General features: G+C 35.1%; 1 protein-coding gene across 3 annotated transcripts in view; it reads right to left on the bottom strand.

Annotated features, from left to right (window-relative positions):
• Positions 1 to 25,745, bottom strand: part of LOC110678918 (putative mediator of RNA polymerase II transcription subunit 26) — a 57,980-nt gene extending 32,235 nt beyond the window's left edge. Inside the window, exons 1-3 of one of the 3 annotated variants that reach the window (XM_021852552.1) lie at positions 25,666 to 25,683; positions 11,325 to 11,369; positions 10,870 to 11,247 (exon numbers count right to left, since the gene is read on the bottom strand). In XM_021852552.1, the coding sequence (XP_021708244.1) occupies positions 10,870 to 11,127 (258 nt within the window). In that variant the 5' untranslated portion in view covers positions 11,128 to 11,247; positions 11,325 to 11,369; positions 25,666 to 25,683. Of the gene's footprint in view, positions 1 to 10,869; positions 11,248 to 11,324; positions 11,370 to 25,651 lie in introns of all 3 variants that reach the window. The other 2 variants (XM_021852551.1, XM_021852553.1) reach the window with 2 other exon arrangements.
• Between the last annotated feature and the right edge of the window lie 636 nt (positions 25,746 to 26,381).

Genomic DNA, 26,381 nt, shown 5'->3' with positions numbered 1-26,381 from the left:
GACCGATTTTGTCTACCCCACGATTGACCCGATTTTATCAGCCTTCAAAAAATACATTAATTTAATGTGGAAATATTAGGTACAACCATAACGTAAAAAGTCGAGTATGACATTGGCCACGTCTATACGATCATCTGAAGTATGAATTCACGTTGTATAGCAGTTGCCACCGTACGCAGTTACTTTAGGGATCTTGTATATTATTACGGTTCATATAAAAATATAAAAAAAACGCTGTAAACATTTACAAAAAATTAAACAAAGTCTATAGGCGACAATAAAAATAAAAAGTAGTGGAACTTTTTTTCCCGATTTTAGCTTTTTCCCGATTTTGTCAACTATAAATTCAAAACGGGGCTGACAAAATCGGGACATCACTGTATTGATAAAGTAATTCTGAATTTTACGTGTATATTCTGACATCTCAGATTCTCAGATTTCCTTTAGAATTCCGGAATTCCTTAGGAACTTTGGGATTCCGATAGGGATATCGGATTTTTATGATAATTCTGGAAGTTTAAATACCATTCTAGGAATATTGCGGAAATATTAGAAATCTGGTAAAAACTGGTGGGAATGGGATTCCGGATATTAATCTCTTAGAATTCTGTGGGTATCTTTGAGACGGTATTTCTGTAAGAATCTATGAGATTGCGGTGGGATTCCTGCGAATTATTGTGTGAATATTTGTAATTCTGAAAATCAATTATTGTAAAAACCTTTAAGATTACGTTGATCTCCAGTTCGGTTGGAATTTCAAAGCAAAGCTTTAATATAAACCTTTTGAATGTCGGTAAATATTTTATAGATTTCAATGTTTTTTTTTGTGAAATCGATAAGAATTTTAATAATTTCAATAATTTCACCAGGGTTCTCGGTGTTTTAGGAGAGATCCTCATTGAATTCTAACGACTACCAATGGAATCACTACAATTCCCATAAAAATCTCTACCTTCTAAGTTCTAGAAATTCCAAGGATACTATCAGAAACCCCACCAAAATAACGAGAATATTACAGAAACACTTTGAACTTCCGGAATTCAACATACTGTTAAGAAAACACACGGGGAGCATCAAAATTCTACCGCAATTTCACCAGAATCTCAGTACTGGTGCTAGAAAATATGTGGTTCATAATTTGATAGCTGTAGTCTCAAGATCTCTTCATATATGTTAAGCTAATATTAATAAAATCATCAATCACTGGCGTTGGCGAAGACTGAAAACCACTCAGAAAATTCTTTGATTAGTTGATCATCATAAAATCATAGACATAAAGAGAATACCAGACTATTCGCAAAATTACACTACAAATCTTGACAAACTACAGCACCCTCATGATTTTGTGCAAATGCCAAATTGTCGCGTTATCGATTAGATTCCAAGCATTTCCTTCATATGCATGATTGTATTAATTTTAAGCGTCACTCTGAATAGATTGTTCTTTACGTGCAGAATCACTCTGCACTCTGAATGGAAATTTCTTAACGTGCAGCTTCAGTCACTGCTCATGTTAGAAAGTAGTAAGTACTACATGTTCGAAAAGTTTTTTATTCGTACCAAAAGTGTAGTAAACTTTGTGGATTTTGTTTTTGAGTAGATGCTACATGTAGTAAAGTTCAACGTTTTTTATTCATATCAACCAATGAGTCAAACAGGTGAGTCAACTCTTCCATGATTTGTTGACTGCTAAGATGCGTGATGGACCAATGCACGTGTTCACTATTTGACGTTTTAGCGGTGCCGTGTTATTTATGTGACCATGGAAACCAGTGAATTCGGCTCCGCTCAAACGTCCAATTAGTGAACTCGTGCATCGGTCCATTGACAACTTACGCATGAAAAACCTCAAGCGTGAGCTATGAGAAATGGACCTTTGCACGGGTTCACTATTTGACGTTTGAGCAGTGCCGTATTATTTATGTGGCCATGGCAATGAATGAATATGGCACCGCTCAAACGTCAAATTAGTGAACCCGTACATCGGTCCATTGAGTTTTTCGCAGTACTGGTGCCAAATTCATTCGTTTCCATGGTCTCGACAATAAAACAGCACCGCTCAAACGTGAGCTCATGCATCGGTCCATTTATGTGACTATGTGAATTTAGCACCGCTCAAACGTCAAATCCATGAACTCGTGCATGGTCCGTAGACCTTGCATGAGTTCACTAATTTGGGGTTTGAGTGGTGCCATGGTCACAGAAATAACACGGCTCCGCTCAAACGTCAACGAGTGAACTCGTGCATTAATCCATGGACCAGTGCACTAGTTAATAGTTTCCCAAACTGTGGGTCGCGACACCCAGGGGGGTTGTGAGCCAATGGCAGGGGGTCGCGAAAAATATACTAGTTTTATATATTTTGTAAGTTTTATGAAGGGTATCGCATGGCATTTTTTTTTATTTTAGAAAAGAGAGCAGAAGTTTTTAGCTGCTTGTTCTCTATCATCTTTTTGTTGTTTATTAAAGTCATCATTTTGGTTCTTAATATTTCTTTTTCTTAAAAATTCATTTACCTTACTACCATATACATAGGTATCTGGGGCCCAGATAGCCGTAGCGGTAAACGCGCAGCTATTCAGCAAGACCAAGCTGAGGGTCGTGGGTTCGAATCCCACCGGTCGAGGATCTTTTCGGGTTGGAAATTTTCTCGACTTCCCAGGGCATAGAGTATCTTCGTACCTGCCACACGATATACACATGCAAAAATGGTCATTGACATAGTAAGCTCTCAGTTAATAACTGTGGAAGTGCTCATAAGAACACTAAGCTGAGAAGCAGGCTCTGTCCCAGTGGGGACGTAACGCCAGAAAGAAGAAGAATATACATAGGTACCATCTCCATTTGGGTAGTATTTTTTTATTCGTTTTCTCGTTGATGAAATGTCTTTTGGAAAATTGCGAGACCAGCTATGATAGTATGATCTCTTCATAAATATTGATATTTTTCGAGAACATTCATTCAAAATCATTTTTTTACCGCCCTAGATCCTTGGCCATATTATTATGTAGTAAAATTTTTTTTTTTGTCGGTAGCGATAGGGGTAGTACTGGCACTTTTAATCTGCCCTAAGCTCCTTCCCAGCATTTGCTTTTATAAGCCTCTATTGCGTTCATCACACAGACGTTCCTAAGCAATGTTGCTCAAATGGTCACTGTGTACGCTAGCAGCAATCAGCCCTTGCCGTAGTTTTGCAGTCTAGTAGTTCAAAATACTATCAAACTATGATAAGGCCTGAAATGCTACTAGAGTGGTTAAAATGAAGAACGAAATAGTTTTATTAAAAGGTCCTCATTCCCCATTTCATTTCATCACTCACTATCGTCACTTTTATTTTCGACACTATCACGTATATCACCGATTACCACTCATCAACTTTCGTAATACACTTCAGATATACTTTCTATTATATCACCTTTCACATCACACCATTTTCATATAAATCTGTTAGCATTACCATCTGTTATCATTACTAAGTAGTTTAAAAATATTCAATTTAAATGTATCATTATTTTTGTTGCTGTAGAGTCATTTCTATTCAAACTACGATTCAGCACTATGATCAAGAAAGTTACATTAAAAAAAATCAATTCGATCCATTCTTCTGCACTCGCTGTCATTATGTATTAATACTTTTATCATGTACGTTTGAAGAACTAGGCAATTAAGTTTATATTCAGAAAAATGATTGCACAATGTATTATGGCCATTATTGAATTAGCAGAGTTCACATCATTATTATTATATTTTTAACAAAACTATCAGAATCACTTCACCTTAATTTTCAAATTTTCATCACTATAGATTTAATTATAAAATCACTATTAGCACCTTCACAATCACTAAATTTAATAACGACGAGTGTAACGCATAGTTCCACCAAACACCCATTCTTATGTTGCATTATAAAACGATTGATCACACGTTGGCTTCGAAACTTAACCACCATTGCTGATTAGTACAAAGGATGCTACAGCTCGTGTAAACGAATTGAAACATAAAACAACCAGCACTGGTTTATAAGTAACTAATGAGCCCTGGCGGTCCCTCCGTTCGGAGAGGACCTGATAATATGCCGAAACATATTAACAGATCCTCCGCCTGAATGCAGCCGTTTTATGATAAATCATGAACCGTTGGAGGTGTGCCAAAGTATTGGGAAGGTGATATGTTTCACAGACGGGTATTATTATGGTGCACCTTCTACTTTGGCACCGTCAAACCCTGTGATCGTGGCCAGGGAACTATACTAAAATTCATTTATTAAATGTATAATATTTCTACTAGGTTAATATTTTAATTATTTGTCGTACTTTTTCCATCTATCAAACATTATACAAATATAAAATATATTTCAATCAATAATCCTATGTCAGAAGACTGATTCAAAATATTTTCTAAACATAATTGAATATTGTATTGAGAAAGCATCAGTTATTATTGTATCCAACATGTTTTTAAATATTAGTAAGTTAGTGGCGAATTCGCCAAGGGCGAAAAGCCACTCAAATAAAGATAAATATTAATAATATTAGTAAGTTGAATATTGCAATACAATAAGGAATAAGGAAATTTTTAGATATTTTGTCCATTTTTCAAAAATTTGGCTATAGTGTGACCTCTTTTGTAAGGCTTCTTTGTTGCTGAACAATGTGTTTAGGAATCGTTATTTTGGACTTTTTTGGATGACCTGCTCGGATGATATATCTCCCAAGTAACAATTTCAGTGCTTTTTGATCTTAGATGTTATTTATGGAGGTTTTATTATAGATGTATTCATTCCTAACAGATTTAATAAAGCATTGCAAAGTGCCAAACGTTCTTTTCGGTAAAATCCACTTTTAAATGCTTTGTAGATATCTACAAGAGCTCCCGTTAAAACTTATTTGCTGGCCACATTTGTTGATAATAAATTTTATTTTGAAGGAGCTGTATAGTATCTATTAAAACCTATAGTTAAAACCTCATCTTGCTTGTCTTGTCAAGGCATAAGTAAAACTTCTAAGACTATGCTAAGTCATGTTAAAGCCTTCTTAAATCTCAACTGTCTGATGCATGTTATTGGAATGCAGTCTGCGTGTGGTTATCAATATCATTATGTTGATAATGATAATCATGTAGTGAATCACGAATTAATCATAACGCAAACATAGAAATGACAAATATTCCTCTCGAAGAATTAACAGACTATCGCATACTTTTCCCATACTTGCCTGAACTTCCCGTTCTAGTGGGACAACTATGCTGCACACAACAGCTGAGCTACACGAAAAAAGCTTTATTTTTCAGACACTTATCAATTACCGTTTTCTGCATCATTACAACCGATCAAGCACGACGAGCTTTATTATAACAATTATTCCAATAAAACAGTAGATACATAACGGCACAAATTTAATTAAAATGAATTGCATCACAAAATTAATTTTCGATTTGTTTACGTTTTTGACAGCACTAGCTTTCCTGAGTGCATTAAGTTTAAGTCAAGGCTCCCAAAAAACCAATTTGTCTTAGTGCAGAACAAATATTCTGATTTAGGAATATTTTAGCCAGTGAGGGTTTTGCGCACGGGTTCTTAAGATCAAAAGCGTTTATGAATGATTATATTGTTCGGAATAATCACCAATTGATCTTAAACCATCCCAGACAAGACCAGCAAGATTTAACTGGATGGAATCCATTTTTATTGTCACCGTTTCGGATTGATAATTACAATATGCGTGGGAAATTTCAATTTATGGTTGAGATGAGCATGAAATCATTGTTAAAATGGAATGGAGTAAAATATTGGATAGCCAATAATGATGTCGTAATTGTGGCGCGTTGCTGTAAATCGAAAAATTTTATGTCATTCCACCAGTAAATTTTTATTGGCAGGAATTTCACGCGATCGTAAGGAAATTTTCTGCCACGCAAAAATGATTATTTTAATTGATTATTTTGAGTCGGCAGACATCATGATGGTTTCAAAATCAAAAAAAGGTTATGGTTTATAAACAAATTATTGGATGATGTTTGTTCAATCATAAGCTCTTAACATTGGTTTTATTCCGTGTATAAGGATATCGTGAAAGATTTAATACCGCTAGTTGAGCTCAATAAGGCTATACAATAGCTCTTATGAATGTTTTATAGCATACTACAAGGGTAGATGTATTCATACGATACAAAACTAAGAAGTTTAGAAACGGTTTTAAGGTATAGTCTTAACAACCTCCTGTAGTGTGGGCCTTTTCGGGCTTAACGGAGTTTTATCAAAGGTTTATTGAGGTTATTAAGACTTATAAGTTCTAAAATGAGTTTTAACGATATGGTGGTAACAACAGCTTGTAGTAAATGAAAAAACTAAAAATGTTACTTGGGCTATGTTGTATTAGGATTTTATTAAATACCTATTCAGCTTTTAATCATGTTCATGTTAAACATGGAAACAGCTGAAGTGCAAAGCAACCAAAACGTTAGTTCGTCTCCTGTACATTTGTTTACACAATTATATTTGTTTGGTGGAATATTGGCTCTATTATAGAAGGAAAAATGACTTGTTCAACTCATTAGTAAAACAATCGTGACAAGTCGGCAGAGATTCTTTGGAGAAGTTTAATAAGTGTTGATTCTACTATTATTCATTCCAATGAAAAATGTTGAACATTGACTTAAATTTGGATCTAAATACCATCTTCTCAGCTCTTTGTAGGGCATTTTTTCAGCTGTCACCATTATTCAACAATAATTAACTATGTATGTTAATTTGTGACACTTGACTGTAAGTTGGGTAACCACTTTCATGTAACTATTGTTAAATTATTATTTATACTTCGATTATCATTAAAAATGTTATGATTAGTAACTTTTTCCGATATCAATAACGTCGCAGATGATGATCACTACACTTGGAAAATTTAAATAAATTTTGATGTTTTTAATCCAATGTGATTCGCACTTTACCCTCGTTGATCCATTACGTCGCCATTACGTCCATTACGTTAATCCATCCATCGCATACACGTCTTGGATTTGATTTGAAAAACATTTGAAACATTTGAAAATAACATAATATGTTTTGCTTGAATAAGAGCATACTCATATACTGTTATTCACATTGTTTATAAGTTTTACTAATCATGCTGGTCAACATTTTAAGTATTAGACACTGAAACTTCTGTACGATTTGTTGTTAATCAAATGTTCGATATTCTACTAAAATGATGGCTACAACCTATAGAAGCTTTTAATCAGTCAATTGTTAAACTTCTTATGTGTTGTAGAACAAAAGCTACTATATTTGCATTTTCGGAGGTTTATTCAGCTCTTTTTCAAAACACAAACTGCAAGTGGAATAACAGCTTTTTTATAAGCGGAAATTGATTTTATTCAATTAATGATTCAACTAAAAATTTGTTCAGCAATGGTTACTGCTATGCAGCTTGTATTAAACACGTAAGTATCTTAAAAGCTACCAATTGTTCCTTGGGTTTCCTTTTTAGATTATGTTTGAACGTTAAAACATATCCAGAATCCAGCATTGGCTTATTTTTTGTCATTTTTTTTTCTTTCTCTTTAATTTATAACTAAGCTACAGTAACCTTTTCTGTTGCGTTTTTTTTTTGTGTGGAACGCTAGCCAAGGACATTGTATTTCGGTCTATGGTAAAAACTTCCCAAAAGCTTTAATATTGAACCGTTATAATAGAAATAGAGCGAGAGACGAGATAATCTCTTATTGTTACATAGGCCTTTCAGTAATGTTCAGCAAGAATTGTGTCTAAACACCAGCGTTGCGAAAATCGCAAATTCTAATTTGTCATGCTTGAGATTTCTCACGCTTGAGTTGTTACTCATGCAAATCAACAGCTAAAACATTATGCATGAGTTAACTCATGCGTTTGAATAATTGACTTATATTTCCAGTGGAAAAAAATATTCCACAGTGTTTTCACGCAAAGTACCTATTTATTGCTTTTCTGTTAGAAGTATAACAATCCATTCTAATGTAAATAATAACATTGGATTTTGACAGATTTGCGATGGGTTTTATGTTTGAAACTTTTTTTTAAGGCATGAGCGTGAGCAAATGATTTTACATCAACATCACATGCGTGAGTTTTGTGAAGCAGATGTCAAATAAGTTTGCCTTCGCGAGAGAACTCAATGATAGAGGTTTGGGTGTGAGTATACGAACGCTGCTAAACACCGAAGCGTTTCGCGCGAAGTCTCATTCTTCATGCCTTGTCCCAAACGTCGATAACGATATAAAAATGTCGAGAACTTTCCATTGATGCTGTTGCGATCAGTCAATATTACGATATCACCCGCATTCTAAGTTACAAGGAGAAAATCTGCAACTAGACCCCAGAGCAGAAAACTCATTGTATAACGTTTCCAGATAAAGGTGAAAAGAACGTGCGAAAGCAACACCAAAATCAACATTGTTATCATTGCGCAAAATGATCTATTGTCAGCACAAATTCACTCTCAAAGCTTGATTTCTTGCGTGTAGGGTCAATAGGGGCAGTATGGTCCACCTAAGCAAAAGTTCTTGAAAAGCACAGAAAAACAATACAATTTAATCGATCCATAAGCCTAATTAGTAGTTTGAAGCATCTCTTTTCATACCACAGTTGTATTTTGGTAAAAAGATTACTTAGAATTTTTTTGGGAACATTTTTGAAAAACACTATTTTGTGTGTGACTCTACACTATACGGGGCGAAATGGTCCCCCCTACGGGGCAATATGAGCCACCATACTAAATCTTATTATTTTGATTGGAAAACCATTTGCAAGGCTTAATTTAGAAGAAGACAATAATGTACGATAGAGTTTAGTACAAAAACTGGGTTGAAGTCTGATTTGAATCATGAAATGGTATGTTTTGCTGACAGTTCAATAAATCATGGTTCTAAGAGCTTCAGTTTTCAAACATAGTCGTTCAAATAAGTTTAACCAGTTAAAAATTCTAGTTTTAATTGAAATCACGTGCGATAACAATATTGCAATTAAACTGCTAAAATGACATGCCATTTTTGGTTATCTATTTTTGTGATAAGATAGCTTTGACCGGCTATGACCATATCGCCCCGTTCCTAGATGTTTCATATAAATTATATTTTATTGAAAATTTATTTTAGAATCTATACAGTTTTGTGCACATAATGCCTATGAATAATGGAAGAACGAACTGCTGTGAAAAAAAATGAAGTCAATAATCAAAACTTTATGCAAAGCTTATTTTTACATCCAAAATCTTATAAGATTTTCGTAGTAGCATCAACATTTCAGATTTTTATCGATATATGAAGTTCCAAATCAGTTTTTTGCCTAGTTTTCACGGTGGTGACTAATTGAAGCATACTTTATAAGATCCTAAGGTTATTGAGATCAAAATCTGTGTTTTAAGCTCAAATAAAAGGTGGCCCATTTTACCCCGTATGACCATACTGCCCCGCCTTCCCCTACTAGTGGCTTTTACGGCTGTTTTGCTATAAATCGTTGCAAAACAGGTTTTTTTCACGACGGTCAGGAGCGATTCATCTAAGTATCATTGATTCACAGCCCGAAGTTGTCCAAAAATTTATCGTAATAAATAGTTGAGATTAAAATTTATGCTCTTCTGCACCTATACTAGACCTAATGTACGTACCGTTTTGATTCATATTACGGACACTTAAGGCCTCAGTGAAGTTTAACTCAGCATAGAGCATACAAAATAAATCATTCTGTATGATTCCTTAGCGTTATTAAGCGTCGGAAGCCCTTAACTTTCGAATGGTGGGTAAAGAATACGCTTCCGCAACTTTAATAATTTTTAATTAATCAAAATGTGCAGCCTTTTAATGATTCTTATTCCGGACGCTTCCTTACTTTTGCCTCATATTCCGGTCACTTTGATTCGAATTCCGGACAGCTCATGATAATCATAAATGGAACAGTCAAATCATCAATTGAAATCGTCGAATCACTAAAGAGACATCTAAGGTAGTTGGGCATTATAAATTTTCAAAGATATTTATGGAAAAAGTTTACTAAAACGAGCCTCAAAATTGAGAACTTTTGAGCGGCAAAAATTGAAACATTTCGTGTGAAATGTTTCCCATACAAAGTAGATTGTCCGGAATTTGAAGCTGTCCGTAATATGAATCAAAACGGTACCTATAGTAGCACTACTAAGAGCATTTTTTTTATTTAAGGGGGGCAAGTAGCTAAATGGGGTAAGCTAAAATAATTTGTATATTTTACTGAATATGTAAACCGAGTATTGTGGCGTGAAATTGTTAATTCAGTGTTATCTGTTTAGATGTCAACCTAATCTATCTTCTATATAAATAAAAATGGATTGGTGTTTGTATGTCACAAAATGGCTTGAGAACGAATCAATGTACGGATTGACGTAAGTTTCACACTATTGCACTCGACAAGGGATACGACGTGACAGTGCGAAGAAAAAGTTTGGGAAAGTCTCCGGAATAATCGGGAAATCGGGAGACTATATATATGCCATTGTGTATGGGGGTTCTATGACGTTTTACAACAGTCTACTTGATGGCAAGACGAAATTTGCCGGGACCACTAGTTTTACATCAAAATCAATATAGTATACAGCTTATATTTGGTGGGAGTCAAGCTAAAAAATGTACACGGCCTCATTTACTTCATTTAAAAGTCCTTTGAATTTGAAGAATCTCAACAACTTATACGATTTCCATTACTCACTTGCCCCACGGTACCTTATACTTTCTAGGGGTTGTGCATTCTGGGGAATCAAATTCTAGAGAGTGAAATTCTGGAAAACGGTTTTTGGGGGAATGTTTTCTGAGGCATGTTATGGAATATATTATCACAATTACAAATCATCCATATTCTAAGATACTTACAAATTTCATCCATAGCTTCACCATCCTCACATCTTGTTTGTAGTTTTCAAAATTTTCAAAGTTAGACAAACATTGTTCCAAAATTTTCCGAAATCCTCCGTCCTTGTCGAACACTTTGTGTTGCTCCAGCCAGCAAATGTAGTTGAACCAAATGTCCAACGAATCTGCCCCACTGTAGGCCCTTATAGCGTCTTCCCATGCACGCTTGTCGGATTCGTACCGATTGAGGGCAGCTTCCGTTATCTGGTGGGAATTCATGGTGGCGCACTGTTTCCGGTTCCCTGCAGACTATCTTCTCTGTCACTCGCTCCGCCAACAGATTTCAGCTATGTTGATTCCCTGCCCGATTCAATTTGTAAGTACGGATAACATCGGGACCTAGAATTGGACAATAAGAAAACAATCTTAGATCGAACAATAGATTATTTTAATTGACTCTAATCCCATGAACATACCAGGATTTCTGATTTCCCGAAAATTCCGAAAAAAATTGATGAAGCCTACAAAATACAAAATACTGACTATTTATATCAGTTAAAACATATTGGAAGAGATTATGTAGGGTAGAAGTACCAATTATGGTAATTGTGGGAACGAAGAGATGTTTTTCTTGTAGTTTTATTTTCGATGAAATAAATAAAACACCGTAACTTCGTCGGAATTTAACGGATTCCGGTGATCTTTTACCGAATACTGTAAAAATTTACCGTACTCCGTTAATTTATTTTACCGAACTGTTCAGCTGTTGAAATTTCACAGGAATCCGTAAAATAATTTAAGTGTGAAGATCTTGTCATAAATTCATAAAAAATCTTACAACAAATTTGTTGGGAATTTTTGGAAGAATTCGTTGTAAATCAGCAGAAATCCATAAAAATCTCCTTAGAAGACTCATAAGTACTTTGTTATTGATCAAGCACTAGTCAAACTAGTCCAGAAAAGACTTCACCAAGAATCAAGTGCTTATTCTGCGCGGCGTGTGAGGTGAAACGAGTCGAAAGAAGTGACAATTGTCGACTCGTCTCACGTCACTAGCGGTGAGAACGACTCGTCTCGAGTCACACGCCGCGCAGAATAAGCACATCAGTGTCATCAATAACCTCAGACCTCAGGCATTTTTAATTAATCGAGATTATTCAAAAATTAGGTCAATTATTGACACGATCCCATTACGATTCTAGCAAAAATCTCATTCAAAGTTTGTCATGAATCTAAATCTAACAAGCATATCCCCAAGAACCTTGTGTCAGGAATCCCTATATCCCCTTCTAGATTTTTTTCAAGTATTCTAATCGTCATACCAACCACTAAAAGTTAGTCATGATGCGAAGTACGAGTTGGCAAAAAGTTGTGCACCTCCTGGAGAACCAATAGTTCTTAAAATTGGAGTAAACCGGTATGGACCTATGCACGGGTTCATTTTTTCTCGTTTTAGCAGTGCCGTGTTATTTATGTGACCATGGAAACTAATGAATGGACCAGTACACGCGTTCACTCGTTGACATTTGAGCGGTGCCGTGTTATTTATGTGTCCATGGAAACTAGTGAATTTGGCACCGCTCAAACGTCAAATTAGTGAACTCGTGCATCGGTCCATTCTTATGTTTGAAACATATGATTTTCCGGTGTTTTCTACAAATTCCCGAATATTTCCCGTAATATTCCCGGTCATTTGTAATTCCCGGGTATTTCCTGCTTTTCCCGGATTTCCCGGATCGATGGACACCCTGAAAAAGTGTTCAGATTAGATGTGTTTAAACAAACGGGGGTACCCGGTACTCGATTTGAGCAAACATAGAAAATATTTTCGCACTGCATTGCTAGGTGGATAGATCACTAAATTTTTATATCAAAATAAAGCTCTTCAGAAGACACCACCCCTCTAAAATCACGTTTAGACATCGAAAACTAAAAAACGCATGTTTTGGGGTCTGAACCAGTGTAGATTGGCGTGAGATGAGAATTATCCTCATAACAATCCTACCAAGATTTTCAGCAGGAACCTTCCAGTATTTTCGCCAGGAGCTATGTAGAATTTTTATCAAAAACTTTCCAGAGATTTGATCAGAAATCTAGGTTTCTTATCATAGGATTATCATCAGCTTTCTTCAGGATGCTCATTGGAATTCCAGGATTCTTAATGAAATCGTTTGAGGATTTGCATAAGGACCTTTCCAGTATATCAGTAATTTAAAAAAAAAATTATTGATCTTCAGAAATCAAAATGTGGAAGTTTGTTAATAAACCAGAGTTCCAGCATAGTGTTCGACCGTATCCTAAATACTGTACGGAATTTAATATCGAAGTAAGTTGAATAACAAAACTCAAAATGGCTTCTATACGTTCAGAATGCTCCAGCTTCACAATATCCAAAAAGTGTGACTTGATGTTACGCATAATGCGAGTCTTCTAGTAATAAAAATCAGTCTTTAGGAACCAACAACGGGGTTCCGAAACTGAACTAAAAATTATCACCTGTATTCAATACGACCAAAAAAAGCTTCCAGTGGCCATATCTTGTCGAATAATTATGACTTTATTTGGCGCATTATGGAAATCAACATTTGATTTGGGTTGGTTCTCCGGGTCGCATACTAAGACTTCCGGTCCCTGTATCGGAACAAGTCAAGTAGCCAATTGATTATTAAATGTTCTACATGAGCTCGCAAGACTTGATTCATACTATATTCATATACTTTCACATGGATACATTCGAAATATATTGAAGTTTGATCAAGAATCACTGATGGAATAGGAGGTGTGCACTACATTTCCGGCGGTGTATCCGGATTGGCCACCGGTATCTAAATCTTTGTGGGTACATTAGGGGGTGCAACTAATTCCCTGCACAATACTGTTAAAATTTTGAGAATTGATCATTGAGTCAAAAGATATAAACAAAAGAGTGCAAAAAAGTCGTCCACACCTTTTAATGGTTAATCTTGGATTAGTATGTCATTTTTATGTGTAAATTAGTTTCTTTCAACCAAAACAATGCTTAGATTTGAACTATTCAACTAGTTTGTTCAAACTAAAATTAGATTGTTTATTTTTCGTCGATCTTTTATAATTCGTTTGCTGTGGCACGGAAAATTTCGACGACAAGTTGTTGTTTTTCCTTAGATCATGTGTCCAAAGGCTTCTTTATATTGTAGGAGTTAGTCATATTATTACCAGCACTTTTTAAAGGTTAGTACACAGGGTGATTACTAATTCCTGTCAGTAAAGTAAATGATCGTAGATAAAAGATGTACGTATGAATTTTAATTTGCGGTGTACATCCTGTTTTGCACATCTATAAAGTTTGTTTTGAATAAGTAAAGATTAAATCTTTTTTCATTTACCTTGGCTTTTAGTCATATGTGTTGTTTTGGCATTGCACCTGGCACGCACGTTTTCCACATATGTATTTTAGACCAAACTCCGCTGAAAAAAATGCCTGATTAAAACAGCATGTTATCACAATCTTCTAGACTTACTAGGGAATAGCATAAGACTGATTATGGAAAATTTTAGCGAAAAATATATGTCTTATTTGGTTAAAATATATGCTTCTGAATAACGTGCATGTTACCAACGCTCGTGGCTGGAAATTGAAATAAAAAAATAATATGTTATCTATGTACAGCGAAGACAAATGTTATAGATGTCCAAAACTGAATATGCACTGGTAATTAAAATTCATACAACCATCTTTTTTGTATGATTACTTATTTTACTGACAGGATATAGTAATCACCCTGTAAACTATTATCGAATATAGTGCTCGACTCATGATTGTGAATATTTCAGATTGCTCAAATAAAAATCAGTCGACAATAATTGGTCGATGCTCTACAAGTGAAATTAACATTCAGCAGTAAAATTTCACCCTACTAAAACAACGTATCAAGTTGTTAATTATTTGAACAATCATAATGAATAAAACAAACATCAATTTCATATTAAGGAGATAGAATCGTTCATCAATTTGAGGATTTTCAAAATCATGAAAGTTAACATAAAAATGTGTTCACTGTATTCTATTCTCCAACACATTCTCGTCGAAAAAAATCCTCGAAAAACTGTTGAAACACTATTGCGAACACGGATCCTTGCCATTGGAAGGTAAGATTTTTTGTACGAAAATAAAAATTATGATTTTTTTTTTTAAGGCACTCTGTGCTTGTGGCCACTACTGTGCCGGAATCAGTTTATCTGTATCTTCCTTACCGATACAGTTCTATTTTTAGCTAATCTATAATTACATCTGCTTTCACTCTCTTCTGCTCTTTTGCTCTCACACCGAGCAGGTAGGAGAGTGCTCTGCTGTTGGTCCAATCGATTTCCATAAGCCATAGTCAATTGCTCTTGCGGTGGTTCGTTTTGCCGTGTTCCTGAGTCGTTTTTGAGGCTAGCTGCCTGTGAAGTGGGTCAGTTTGTCTCAGTCACCATCTGATACTGACGGAGGATGGATGTGTTCCCCTAAGCACGGTCCTCCGTGCGGCGTCTTCTGGTGGCTGGACGGGTTATTTTTTTGGAGGGGCTGGGAATTGAATCCATGACCTTCCGCTTATGAAGCGAAAGCGTTACCTCAAGGCTACGGACCCCCCTATAAAAATTATGATGTTAAATATAAATTACAATCTCGTGCAAATGTTTGGGTTCACCCCCTTAAAAACACACAAAAGTGTGTATTCACAGAGATATGGATAAAAGAAACGTCTGAATTAAACTCTATACAGGTATACCCGGTTTTGAAGTTGTCGATAAAATCTAATTGTACATACTGTCGAAGCATATTTTTTATCACACTTTCTATTTTATATTCAGTTAAAAGTTTTTCAGAAAGTGTGGCTAAAAAAACTAATTTTTGATACAATGCATGGTATTTCATGTATGTATTCTCAAGCAAATATATACATTATTGAGAACACTGTAAAAATTCCGACAAAAACAGCTTTGATATTGATTTACTTATTTTTTTCAAAGGCTCAGACATACCGAAGCCGAAATCATTTGAAATTTTATTACAATTCCTTACACAGCGTAACAAAAATTCTATTTCTACGTGTCTCATGGGACTAACTCATGTATCTCCTGTAACAGGGTGTCGACTACATTTCGAAAATAAAAATCCCTGATTTTCCCTGACCTTCCAGCCGTTTTTAGGGAAAATTCCAGACCACTGAATTGGTAAATTTGAACCGAAATAAGTATGATTTTTGAATATGCATATTCAACTATTTGAATGAATCAAAGTTATAGGCCGTATGAATAAACCGAGCAAAAACTTTTACTTTACTCAAGTTGTCATGAGTAACAAACTTTGTTGAGCGTTTTCAAGGTAAAATTTCAGACACTGCTGAAGATCTATCTCAGAGAATTGGTTCAAAAAATCAACAGAGATTTCACTAAAATTTGTTTTAAAATTCTTCAACGTATTTTTATTTTAATTTCAGATCCTTCTCCAACAACTTCTCCAGGAACTTTTATAAGATTTCCTCCAGAAGCTGCTGTTCTCCTAATGTTTTTTTTTATATCACATTAACTTCATTAACTTTTTTGAGAACTTTTACATTGTTCCTCCACAAACAAATCCAAAGATTCCTTTAATCTAAGGAACCACCTCCAGAGCTTTCTCTAACAATTGTTAAGAATTGAGGAGATTAGATGCTGAGGAGTGTAAGTGACAAAAATCTAGTGTTGGAAAAATCAACTCAAGTTTTTCAGTTTTGCAATTTTTCATTCCATATAAATTGTATGTGAGCCAAAAACAAATAAATCTTCTGCAAATTATGTTATTTTTTTCTGTTGGACGAAAAAAGCACCTAAAATAGCGTTGGAAAGCTTAGAAACAAAATATTTTTTAAGTATATCCTACTGGAAGCCGACCAAAACGTCCCTTTGCGTTTGGGCCACTCAGCCATTTCGCTTTGAACTTCTCCAAAAATATCATTTAGAGTTCCTGAGAATATTTCAGGAACACTTCACGATGATTCGTTTCAGATAGTTTATTTCAGTTAATATTTTCTGATTCCGATATGAATTTTGACTTGGTTTTCTTCCCTGAGAAATTTATCTAAAGATTCCTGAACGAACGCATTGAGGGATTTAATAATGCATTTATAATAAGTTTTATAAGTTTCATACCAGCCTAGGACTGAAAATCTCATTAACAAAGGAAGGAAAAGTTTTCTGATGCCTTTCTTGCATTTATCGTGCCTACAGCAATGCTCTAAGGAACTTCTTCAAGATCTTCTATGAATATCTCCAAAAAATCTCACAAAATTTTAATGCATCATTGAGGAGATTCTTTGAAGGCAAATTTATAGAATTTCCGCTTTCAATGGATCTTCTGAATTAGTAAAAAAATCATTCGAGTAACTATTCAGAAAGCTTTTCTTTTGAAAAATTATTCAGAAAGGAATTTATTGAGGCATTTTTAGAAATCTTTAGATCTTTAGAATCTTTCGAATCTCTGGAAAATTTCCTGATTATATTATTAGAAAAACAAATAAAAAAGAAGGAAATATGGTACAGGATGGAGTAAACTTTCATTTTCTCAAGATTTCGAGCAAAACGTACAAAATTAGGCAATGCGATCGTGAGCACTTCAAATTTAAAATTTTTAGATCAATCTACGCTAACGTTTGAAGAAATTGTTCGTAGAGCAAGATGTTTTTTGTTCCAGAAACAAATAAATTCTGAAGCTAAGTATAGGTAGTAAAGTAGAGTTTACTCAAGTATGGATAAGAGCGTTTGATAAGCTCAATGATAAGCTGCTATTTTGAACGATTGGTTTCCTTATTGCGTGCAGAAATCCAATTCAATGTTAACATAATTGTATTGCTGTGTTGGCCAAATCGATAATCGATTACATTGCACACAATCAACCTCACAATCAGTTTGATGTTGTAGTACAGGTCGGACTCGATTATCCGGAGACTCGATTATCCGGGGACTCGATTAACCGGGATTCGATCAAGGTACCGCGGGGCAAGTGGGTAAATGGGGTAAGTGAAAACAATTGATATATTTTACTGAATATGTGAATTAACGTTTTAAACTCATGCGTAAACCTTTGAGGCCATTGAGAACATTACGATAGGTAAGAGATTTCTGAGATGTTTCAGCCATTATTGCATAGGGTCAGTGTTCCCTTAGTGGACAGTCTCCTATAGTCGCACTAGTGGCTTATTACGGCCGTTTTGCTATGAATCTTTTCAAAATATTTTTTGACATGAAGGTCAGGAGCTATTTATGTAAGTACCATTGATACACAGCTTGATTTTGTTCAAAAAATGATCGAAATAATTAGTTTTGCTTAAATTTTGAGCTCCCTTGCGCCTATAGTTAACCTATTGTTCCTATAGTAGCACTACTGAGAGAAACTATTTTTTATTATACGAAATAATTAATGAATTAAGTACTTTTTTTTACATCAAACGAAAGCTTTTGATCCACACTTTGAAGGAAAAATATAAAAACTTTGTAAAAATACGGTTTTGATTAGTATTTTGCCAACGCCGTGATGCTAGTGCTACTATAGGAACAGAAATTAGAAATAGTGCTACTATAGGCACATGTATTCCAATAGTGGCACAAGCGATAATAAATGCAAACATATGAATTTTCTCAGCTTTCATATTTTTCCCACAATACCAAGATAAAAAGCTTTCAGATGATGTAAAAATAATGACGCTAGCGTTATTTTTCGATTGTATACGAATATTTGTTCTTAGCTATGCGGCTATTGGTACATCGACCCTAATAGAGCAAAAAATTGTTAACCTGCCAACTGTTACTCCGTAACAAGTTGGCGGCGTACAATCTTATTTTAATATTTTCAGTGGAAAAAAGTTGCGGACAATAAATTCCTGTATTACTTCTTAGTTTTCCTCTGTGACAGTTTCAAACTGCAATAAAAAAAAGTTTTAGAATTAATTCGACGTAGACCTAAAAATAACTAAATTTAAACACCGTCAATTTTCTTATCAGGTGGGGCAAGTGAAAAGTTTATCATTAGAGATTGAATTTGTGTTTTCTCTTTAAGTAGCCATGAGTGAACATGGTTCGCAATTATCATAGAAAAACATAACGTGCTGATAATTCAAGAAACTCTATACTCAAGCGTTAAAAGCTATTAGAAATCATGGAACTTCTCTAAAAGATGTTGCCAAACATTACAATATTAATGTCTACTTCGGGCAGCCAATTAAAAGGAAGACGTTGACTGAAAAGTTGCAATATTAGAGAACACACGGAAATCTCGTAGAATGTCTATGTAAAGCTAGTTCAAAACATAAAAATGGGGTATAGGCCTATCCACATAAAAAAGATTCTAAATACGTTATTGAAGGATTCCGTTTGATTTCTCCCGAAGAGTTATCCGACGTCATATCCGACTTTCTCAAAAACAAATAACGAGCGGTGGGAATTCTACAGAGCAGAAATGCAATTGCTGTCCTATAATGTAAGAACTAGCATTGGAAATGTTGCAGTTATAATGGTGTCGAATCATTTCAACTAAAATAACTGAACAGAAGAAAATTCAAGTGAAAAGAATAACATTTTCTTTGCTTACATGTTACTTATGTTATTGTTCATTGGGAAGCCTTAACAAATGTTAAAGCTAATAGAAATCGTGAATATAACTGTTTTTGAATTTATTTTTCAAAGCAGTAAACTTTTCACTTGCCCCACTTTTGGGGCAAGTGAAAAGTAAGGAGACATTTTTCAAAAACTTTTTCTGTATTTTTTTCTTTAATTGTTCATAAAAATCAATTTCAGCATGCTGCTTATATTTGGTGGGAGTCAAGTTAAAAAATATACACGACCTCATTTGTTTCAATTTAAAGTCTCTAGAATTTGAAGAATCTCAACTATGCGAATTACATTACCCACTTGCCCCACGGTACCTTATCCGGAATTTTAGACTCGATTATCCGGAATTTGTTTTTTTGATGATCTTGTTTTTCAATTTTTATGCATAAATCTGAGATAATTTGGTATTGCAATATAGTGGGAGATCCCCCAGTGCCGGACAGCACCCAATACCGGACAAAGTCGAAACATTGAGAAATCATGGTCCAATCAAGATGGTGTATTAGTAGAAAAGAAAGCTATTATATAGACTAATGTTTACGTAGAATAACACATCCTTGAAATATGCATGCCTTTTTAAAAAAGTAGAAAAGTTTGAAAATCTTTTAAAAATTGACGTATCTACTTAATTTTGAGCCTATTCAGTAAATATTTTGAATATGAAAAAATACTTTGGATCCCGCAAGCATGATCGAACATAATCCTAAATTGACAGTATGAATGTATTTTGTACCATAATTGAACTAAGTATGGACAAATTACAATTTTGGTTAAGTACCTCCTGTCCCTCAGTTTCGGACAGCTTGATTTGTTATATGATATCTTTGTAATTATTGCATCAGTGTCTCAGAATACTTTCATTTTTCATGGGCTCCGTCGATCATGGTATCAAACATGCAATAAAATCAAGAAGAATGAACATTCAGAACAACATCGTAAAATGTACTATTTTTCATCATATATGAAAGAGGTTTTTGATAGGCATCTTGCGAACTAAGAAAAACTCAAATTATTCTTGTAAATGTTGCAAATGCATTGAATTGGTAATTATAAACTATTCCTAAAGTATACACATTCAATGATGTTCAAATTTACAGAATTCGAGGCATTTCCAAATCGTGTCCGGTATTGGGTGCCACCTTCCGAGATCGATCAATTTGGTACTAAAATTCATCATTAAAATGCAGTGACAAAATTCATATTTATATTTTCAAATTTATTTTTGTACACTATAAAAATGATAATATTTATCATAAATGGGTAACACGAGCCCATAAAATCAATATTTTTCGAATTAAGAATTTAGTGGCTTAAGTGTCCGGTACTGGGGGATCTCCAATATGAATGGTTTTGCAGTTTTGAACGTATTTAAGAAAAGGAGGGTTTGAAAAAGTGGTTTTTTGTGCATGCTGATAAAAATTTGTTTTTTCTTGTAATGACCCCTACTGTTCCTAGAAAAAAAATTCTGGCTACGCCACCGCGTCATATAGATAAAACAACGAAAACAGATAATATTTATGTTCTTTTATCGAAGATTTCAATTTTTTTCTTGGTGATTCGATTATCCGGAGGATTCGATTATCCGGAGTGAAAAAAAAAACGATACTCCGGATAATCGAGTCCGACCTGTATATTGTTGATAATTTTTCCTTGACCTCTAGTGAAATTCCCTGACTTTTCAAATCAACAATTGAAATCCTTGACATTCCCTGACTTTCCAGGTTTTTCTAGGTAGTCGACTAGAGGTCGAGTCGAGGTAGTTGCTGAATCTAATGTCGCTCTCAGAAGTGTTCAAGCAGGTCGCCAAAGTTGTATAACACACCGGTTTTATTGATGTTAACATGAAATTGAAAATATGAATCTACTAACTTTTAAGTGATCCAATCCATCAAGCATGCAGAATAAGCCTTTTAAGTTAGATACTTATAATTTGGTAAAAATTTCACGATTAAATTTCGATTTAATCGATTTTCTTAATATGCATGCCATCTCTATTCCAAAGTCTTCGTTTCTTTTATGCGGTAGGTAAGATACAATATTTTGAACTATGCTTTAAACTAAGCAAATAAATCGTCATTCAAGCTGATTAATCATACCATGACCCCACAGTTATGGATCAAATAGTGCGGAGTCAAAGCTATAAAATTCAATAAAACGACATGGAGAACGTAAAATTGTAATTCAAAAGCACGAATTGAATCGTTTCAAATTGGAACTTCGGTTAGTAAACTGTTTTGAGTGTAATTTTTACATAGGATTGCATAAAATTTAGAAATTGTATCGGTTTCTGAAAACCATATTATGGATCAAATTGTGACATATTACGGATCAGTGCGCAAAATAAAAAGATTTTCAACTCAATGCATCTGTTATTGCATGATTTGGCGAAAGTTAACAATGTGTCACATATTACTGCAAAAAATAGCAGTGTTAGAGCTGGAAACAAGGGTAAAATGCCCTTTTTTTGTGATACTGCATTGTAGTAACTGAGACATGAACTGTTTTCGCTCCACACCAAGTTTTCCACCCATTTTTGTCTACTAAAAAAACGAAATTGACAAACCTTGATATTTTATGAGTTTTATCCTTAGTGCTATTGTCTGAAAATGTCGAATCCAATGCTTAAAATTGTAGAAATCTACATTATATGGAAGTGATCCATAACCGTGGTAAACAATCATTTCCTGGTTCATATTATGGATCACTAGTTAGAAGTGCTAATATTCGGTGTTTAGAATCAACAATCAAGAAAAATGTTTTCCAAAGATGAATGCATACTAAATCGAAGCGAACGACCATGTTTTATACTATAACATTTGAATTTTATCACCTGTGGGAGCTTATGAATGTTGACGGCATTTCTTACAGAAAACGACCATATAATGCTAGCTGTGTGGTACCAACTAAATATTAGTCAAATGCACCGATATTTTTACGTCAATGTTTATGTTTTGGGCGAGTTATCCAATGTTGAACGCCAAAGTGATCCGTCACTGTGGGTGATCCATAACTGTGTGGGCATGATACTTCATACTAATTTTCACAAAAAAAAAACATTTCTCGAAAACTTATTCATACAGACTCAAGTCAAAATAGTATACAAACTTACTTTATCAATCCTACGTGTTAAGCAGGCGGAATTCTACACGTACCGCTTTGTACCAACTCAACTTTTCACTTTTAGAACGTTTAATTTCCGGATTTACAAAACGACGAAAGGAAGATTTTCAACTTTCGCAACCTAACGCCGCCCCGCTGCATAAGGCAATCCATGAGACAGCTGCGATCAGCTGGTTTTTTGTTTACCATGAGTTTTTGACGTTTCGCAATTGGAGTGACCGTTCGATTACAAAAGAAAAAGTAAAGCTCTGATAACACTCGCATGTTTTGTTTACCCCTTCGCTTCGGTTGCATGCACACTTTTAGCTGTCAGTCCTATCACGGAAAGTCCTCATGGATAGCCTTATAGACTAATCCAGTTGCCTGCGTAGTAGTGCAATGTTGACAAAATTTTCTTTGTTTGCTGTGAGAACTGTCATAACATTGCTTTTGTTTGCTGTGAGAATCCAAATATAAACAGAATTGCTGCAAAACAACCACTTCCTTGTTGGACTGCCGTTGACCGAAAGCTCAATGACGTCAAACAAACATCGATACGTTTTCATTCTGAGGAAATCGACTTGTGTAAGATTGATTGTGCGTTGGTATTCGTTGCAGTTTGCTTGGGGACCTCTATAGTGGTTATCACGCCCAATGGTATGAGTGCCCTAGTGTAGATGTAGTTGTGAACCTTAGAGGAAAACAATATGCACTCAGTCTAGAAAAACAGCCAGAAACCGGGTGTATATTTTTCAAATTGGGTAATATTTCCATATTGACTGTTTAACGAGAAACTTGCGACGATCGACGCGCTACAACAAATCATATAACGGAGGGTATTAGAACTAACTTGGAGGTGATATTTGCGCAATTTGTAGGTTAGAATCACCTCCAAACACTAGCGATTTTGCGGTGGGATGTTGACGTTTGATCACGAATACATTTTGATGAGTCTGGAAAGTGTGTGCAAGTTTCTTTGAGGAAAACAAAAACAAACTGTGTATGACGAGCGTATGCTAGTCTACGTGTGTTCAAATGTCACTAAGCTCTATGGAGAGACAAAGTGACTTAACCACGAATCAAAACAAAACACTACTTGAGTCGATTTTACTCTGGTAGAAAAATGTCGCAAGTAACTGAATAAAACGGCTTATCATTTTGTCATAAAATTCTTGTGTGAAATAATAGGAACTCCATAGTTTTTGAACGAGAGCTCATTGTATGCAAAATTTAAGAAGTGTACACGTCGAAAAACATTTAGAAAGGAGATTCATTTTAAAACAGTTTTAGAAAACAGGTTGTGATTCTCCTGAATTAATTTTCTCAAAACCGTATGAAATTTACTTTCGTTGATTTGAAAAAGTAATCGTGATTTCATGAATATTGTTTACTAGATTTTTACCTTAAGTCGTAACATTTTTCAAAAAACACATGGCTGAATTTCTCAGCATTAGACGACTTAAATTTTATATTAATGCGTCATTAGAACCATGATCCCATATTCTTTTACTTGCAAAATGTTGGAGGAAACAACTGAAAACTATTTAATATTAATAATACAGTAATTTCTTGATTATATCACGAACCCAAAAATTTTTGGCGTGATATACCAAAACGTGATATAATGAAAATGTATTTTCTGCCATATAATTTTTATCAAATTTTGAGCTTTGTATTGCAGAAATAAAGCTAATTAAATGAAAAGCACGTAAGTCATGGGCCAAATAAATACATGTTGCTTGTTTGGGGTTGTTTTTCAATGTAAAATGTATGGATTTCATATAATTATTGTAGCGTGATAAAATCGAACAGAAAACCGTGCTAAAATCGAGAGTGATATAATGAAGCGTTATTAAAACGAGCAGTGATAAAATCGAGAAACTACTGTATAGTAATTCAAATCATCGTGCAAAAGTATGGTGAATTTTGTTTTATATCATTTTATATCAATTTAATACTTTCTTTCACAAAAACAAAGATTTCGGGTAAAAACCCTGTACATATTCCGAACACGACCTTAAACAGTTTTTATTTTCAATTAAATCATTGAAATTTATGTACAGGATAATCAATTATTGTATAAACTGCAATATTAAAAAGTACATAAAAAATATTAGTTTTTAAAGCGGTTTCTTCGCCACCGCTTAGATCTTAAACCCAATTTACCTATATGGGGTCATGCAAAAATTACGTCACGCTCCAAGGGGGGGAGGGGGTCGAGCCAAGCGTGACAAGCCTTACAAAATTTTCAGAGGACTCATACAAAAAGTGTGACAAAGGGGGGGGGGGGGGTCGAAAAAGTGACATAATTTGTGTACCATCCCTATGGATAAACGTGGTTTACGACTTGAGCCATGGCCCTTAATCTTTAAAATCGCCACTGTTCGAAATACGAGTCGTGTTCGGAGTTTGTAATTGTAATTGTAATTTATTTATCATACGTGGGCCTATTAGTTTACTTTACATAAGGTCTAGAAAAGAAAGTTTGAGACAAAACGGTAGGTAACTTGATTTTTTTTTTCATTATTATATGTAATATTGATTGTCAACATTTCATTGAAAGTTCGCTTTCCAAGGCGCTCCCACCTACTGACAAAACACCCCATCCGAAGCGTCGCAAGAATACCCAAACCAAAACAAAAACATCCGATTCAGCGGAGAAATTTTTATACAAAATAAACCATACATACGAGAAAGTGTTCATTAGAATGCACGCAAAAGGGGGTTGATTGCAGTCAGACTATGCCACCCGAGCCATTAGCAGAAGCACCATACAAACATAACAGCCAGCAGTCGGCTCCCGAGTTCAGTTCAGCGAGAACGATGATGCAAAACGACGACAGCCCCAAACCAGCGGCCTGCGGGAGGAAAGTTCAACACGAAGGGACACGGCGGGTGCCGGAGAGGGGAGGAAAACGCATCGTTCATCTTTTCAGCACCAACTTTTTCCACATTTTTCAGAGCACTTTTTCACGCACAAAACCCGCACCAAACCGGCAACCGATATTCAACAACCATTCACGAAACGTTCAACCGCACATTGAAAGCACTTTTGTACGGAAACTTAGCCTAAAACTAGCAAAATATTGCAATTTACCGATAACAACTCACTTTTCACTTTGTGGCGAGTGTGGCGAGAGCAGGACAGACACCTCCTTCGTCCCGTTCTTTGTTCTAGAACTGTCAAAAATGACGCCGAGTAACTTCTGCAAACGACCACCAGAGGGATACGAGTGCATGGGCTGAAATATTTCATTGTTGTGCCGTTCTAGGGGTGATCAAGATTTAGGACGATCAAATTTCAGGTATCTGGTGGCTAGTAGGGTAACTAATATTATTTGGACCCCCTGCACGGAGAATAGGAAAAACCCACATCTGAGTATTTAAGTTTTATCCCCTCTTTCCAGAGAATGTTTATATGAGAGAAGCGCGAACACAGAAAAGTGGTTCCAAACGAGCATTTTTTTAATGCACAAGCTACACACCTGTTAACCAATGGATTTTAGGGCGAGATCATAAATACGTAAATACGAAATAGACCGTGCATACCGTGCAAATTTTCAAAAAGGGGAAATCAATAAATACTCACACATCAATTTTGGCACCGCAGATAAAAAAATACTATTGACTGTTTAACGATAAACTTGCGACGATCGACGCGCCACCATATTTCATACAACGGGGGGTATTAGAACTAACTTGGAGGTGATGATTTGGAGGTTATTTGGAAAGTTGGAGGTTAAAATCACCTCCAAACACTAGCGATTTTGCGGTGGGATGTTGACGTTTGATCACGAATTGACTGTTTAACGAGAAACTTGCGACGA

The sequence above is a fragment of the Aedes aegypti genome, chromosome 3 (genome assembly GCF_002204515.2).
Source record: "Aedes aegypti strain LVP_AGWG chromosome 3, AaegL5.0 Primary Assembly, whole genome shotgun sequence".
Lineage (NCBI taxonomy): Eukaryota > Metazoa > Arthropoda > Insecta > Diptera > Culicidae > Aedes > Aedes aegypti.
This window is presented reverse-complemented; position numbering and strand designations above follow the sequence as displayed.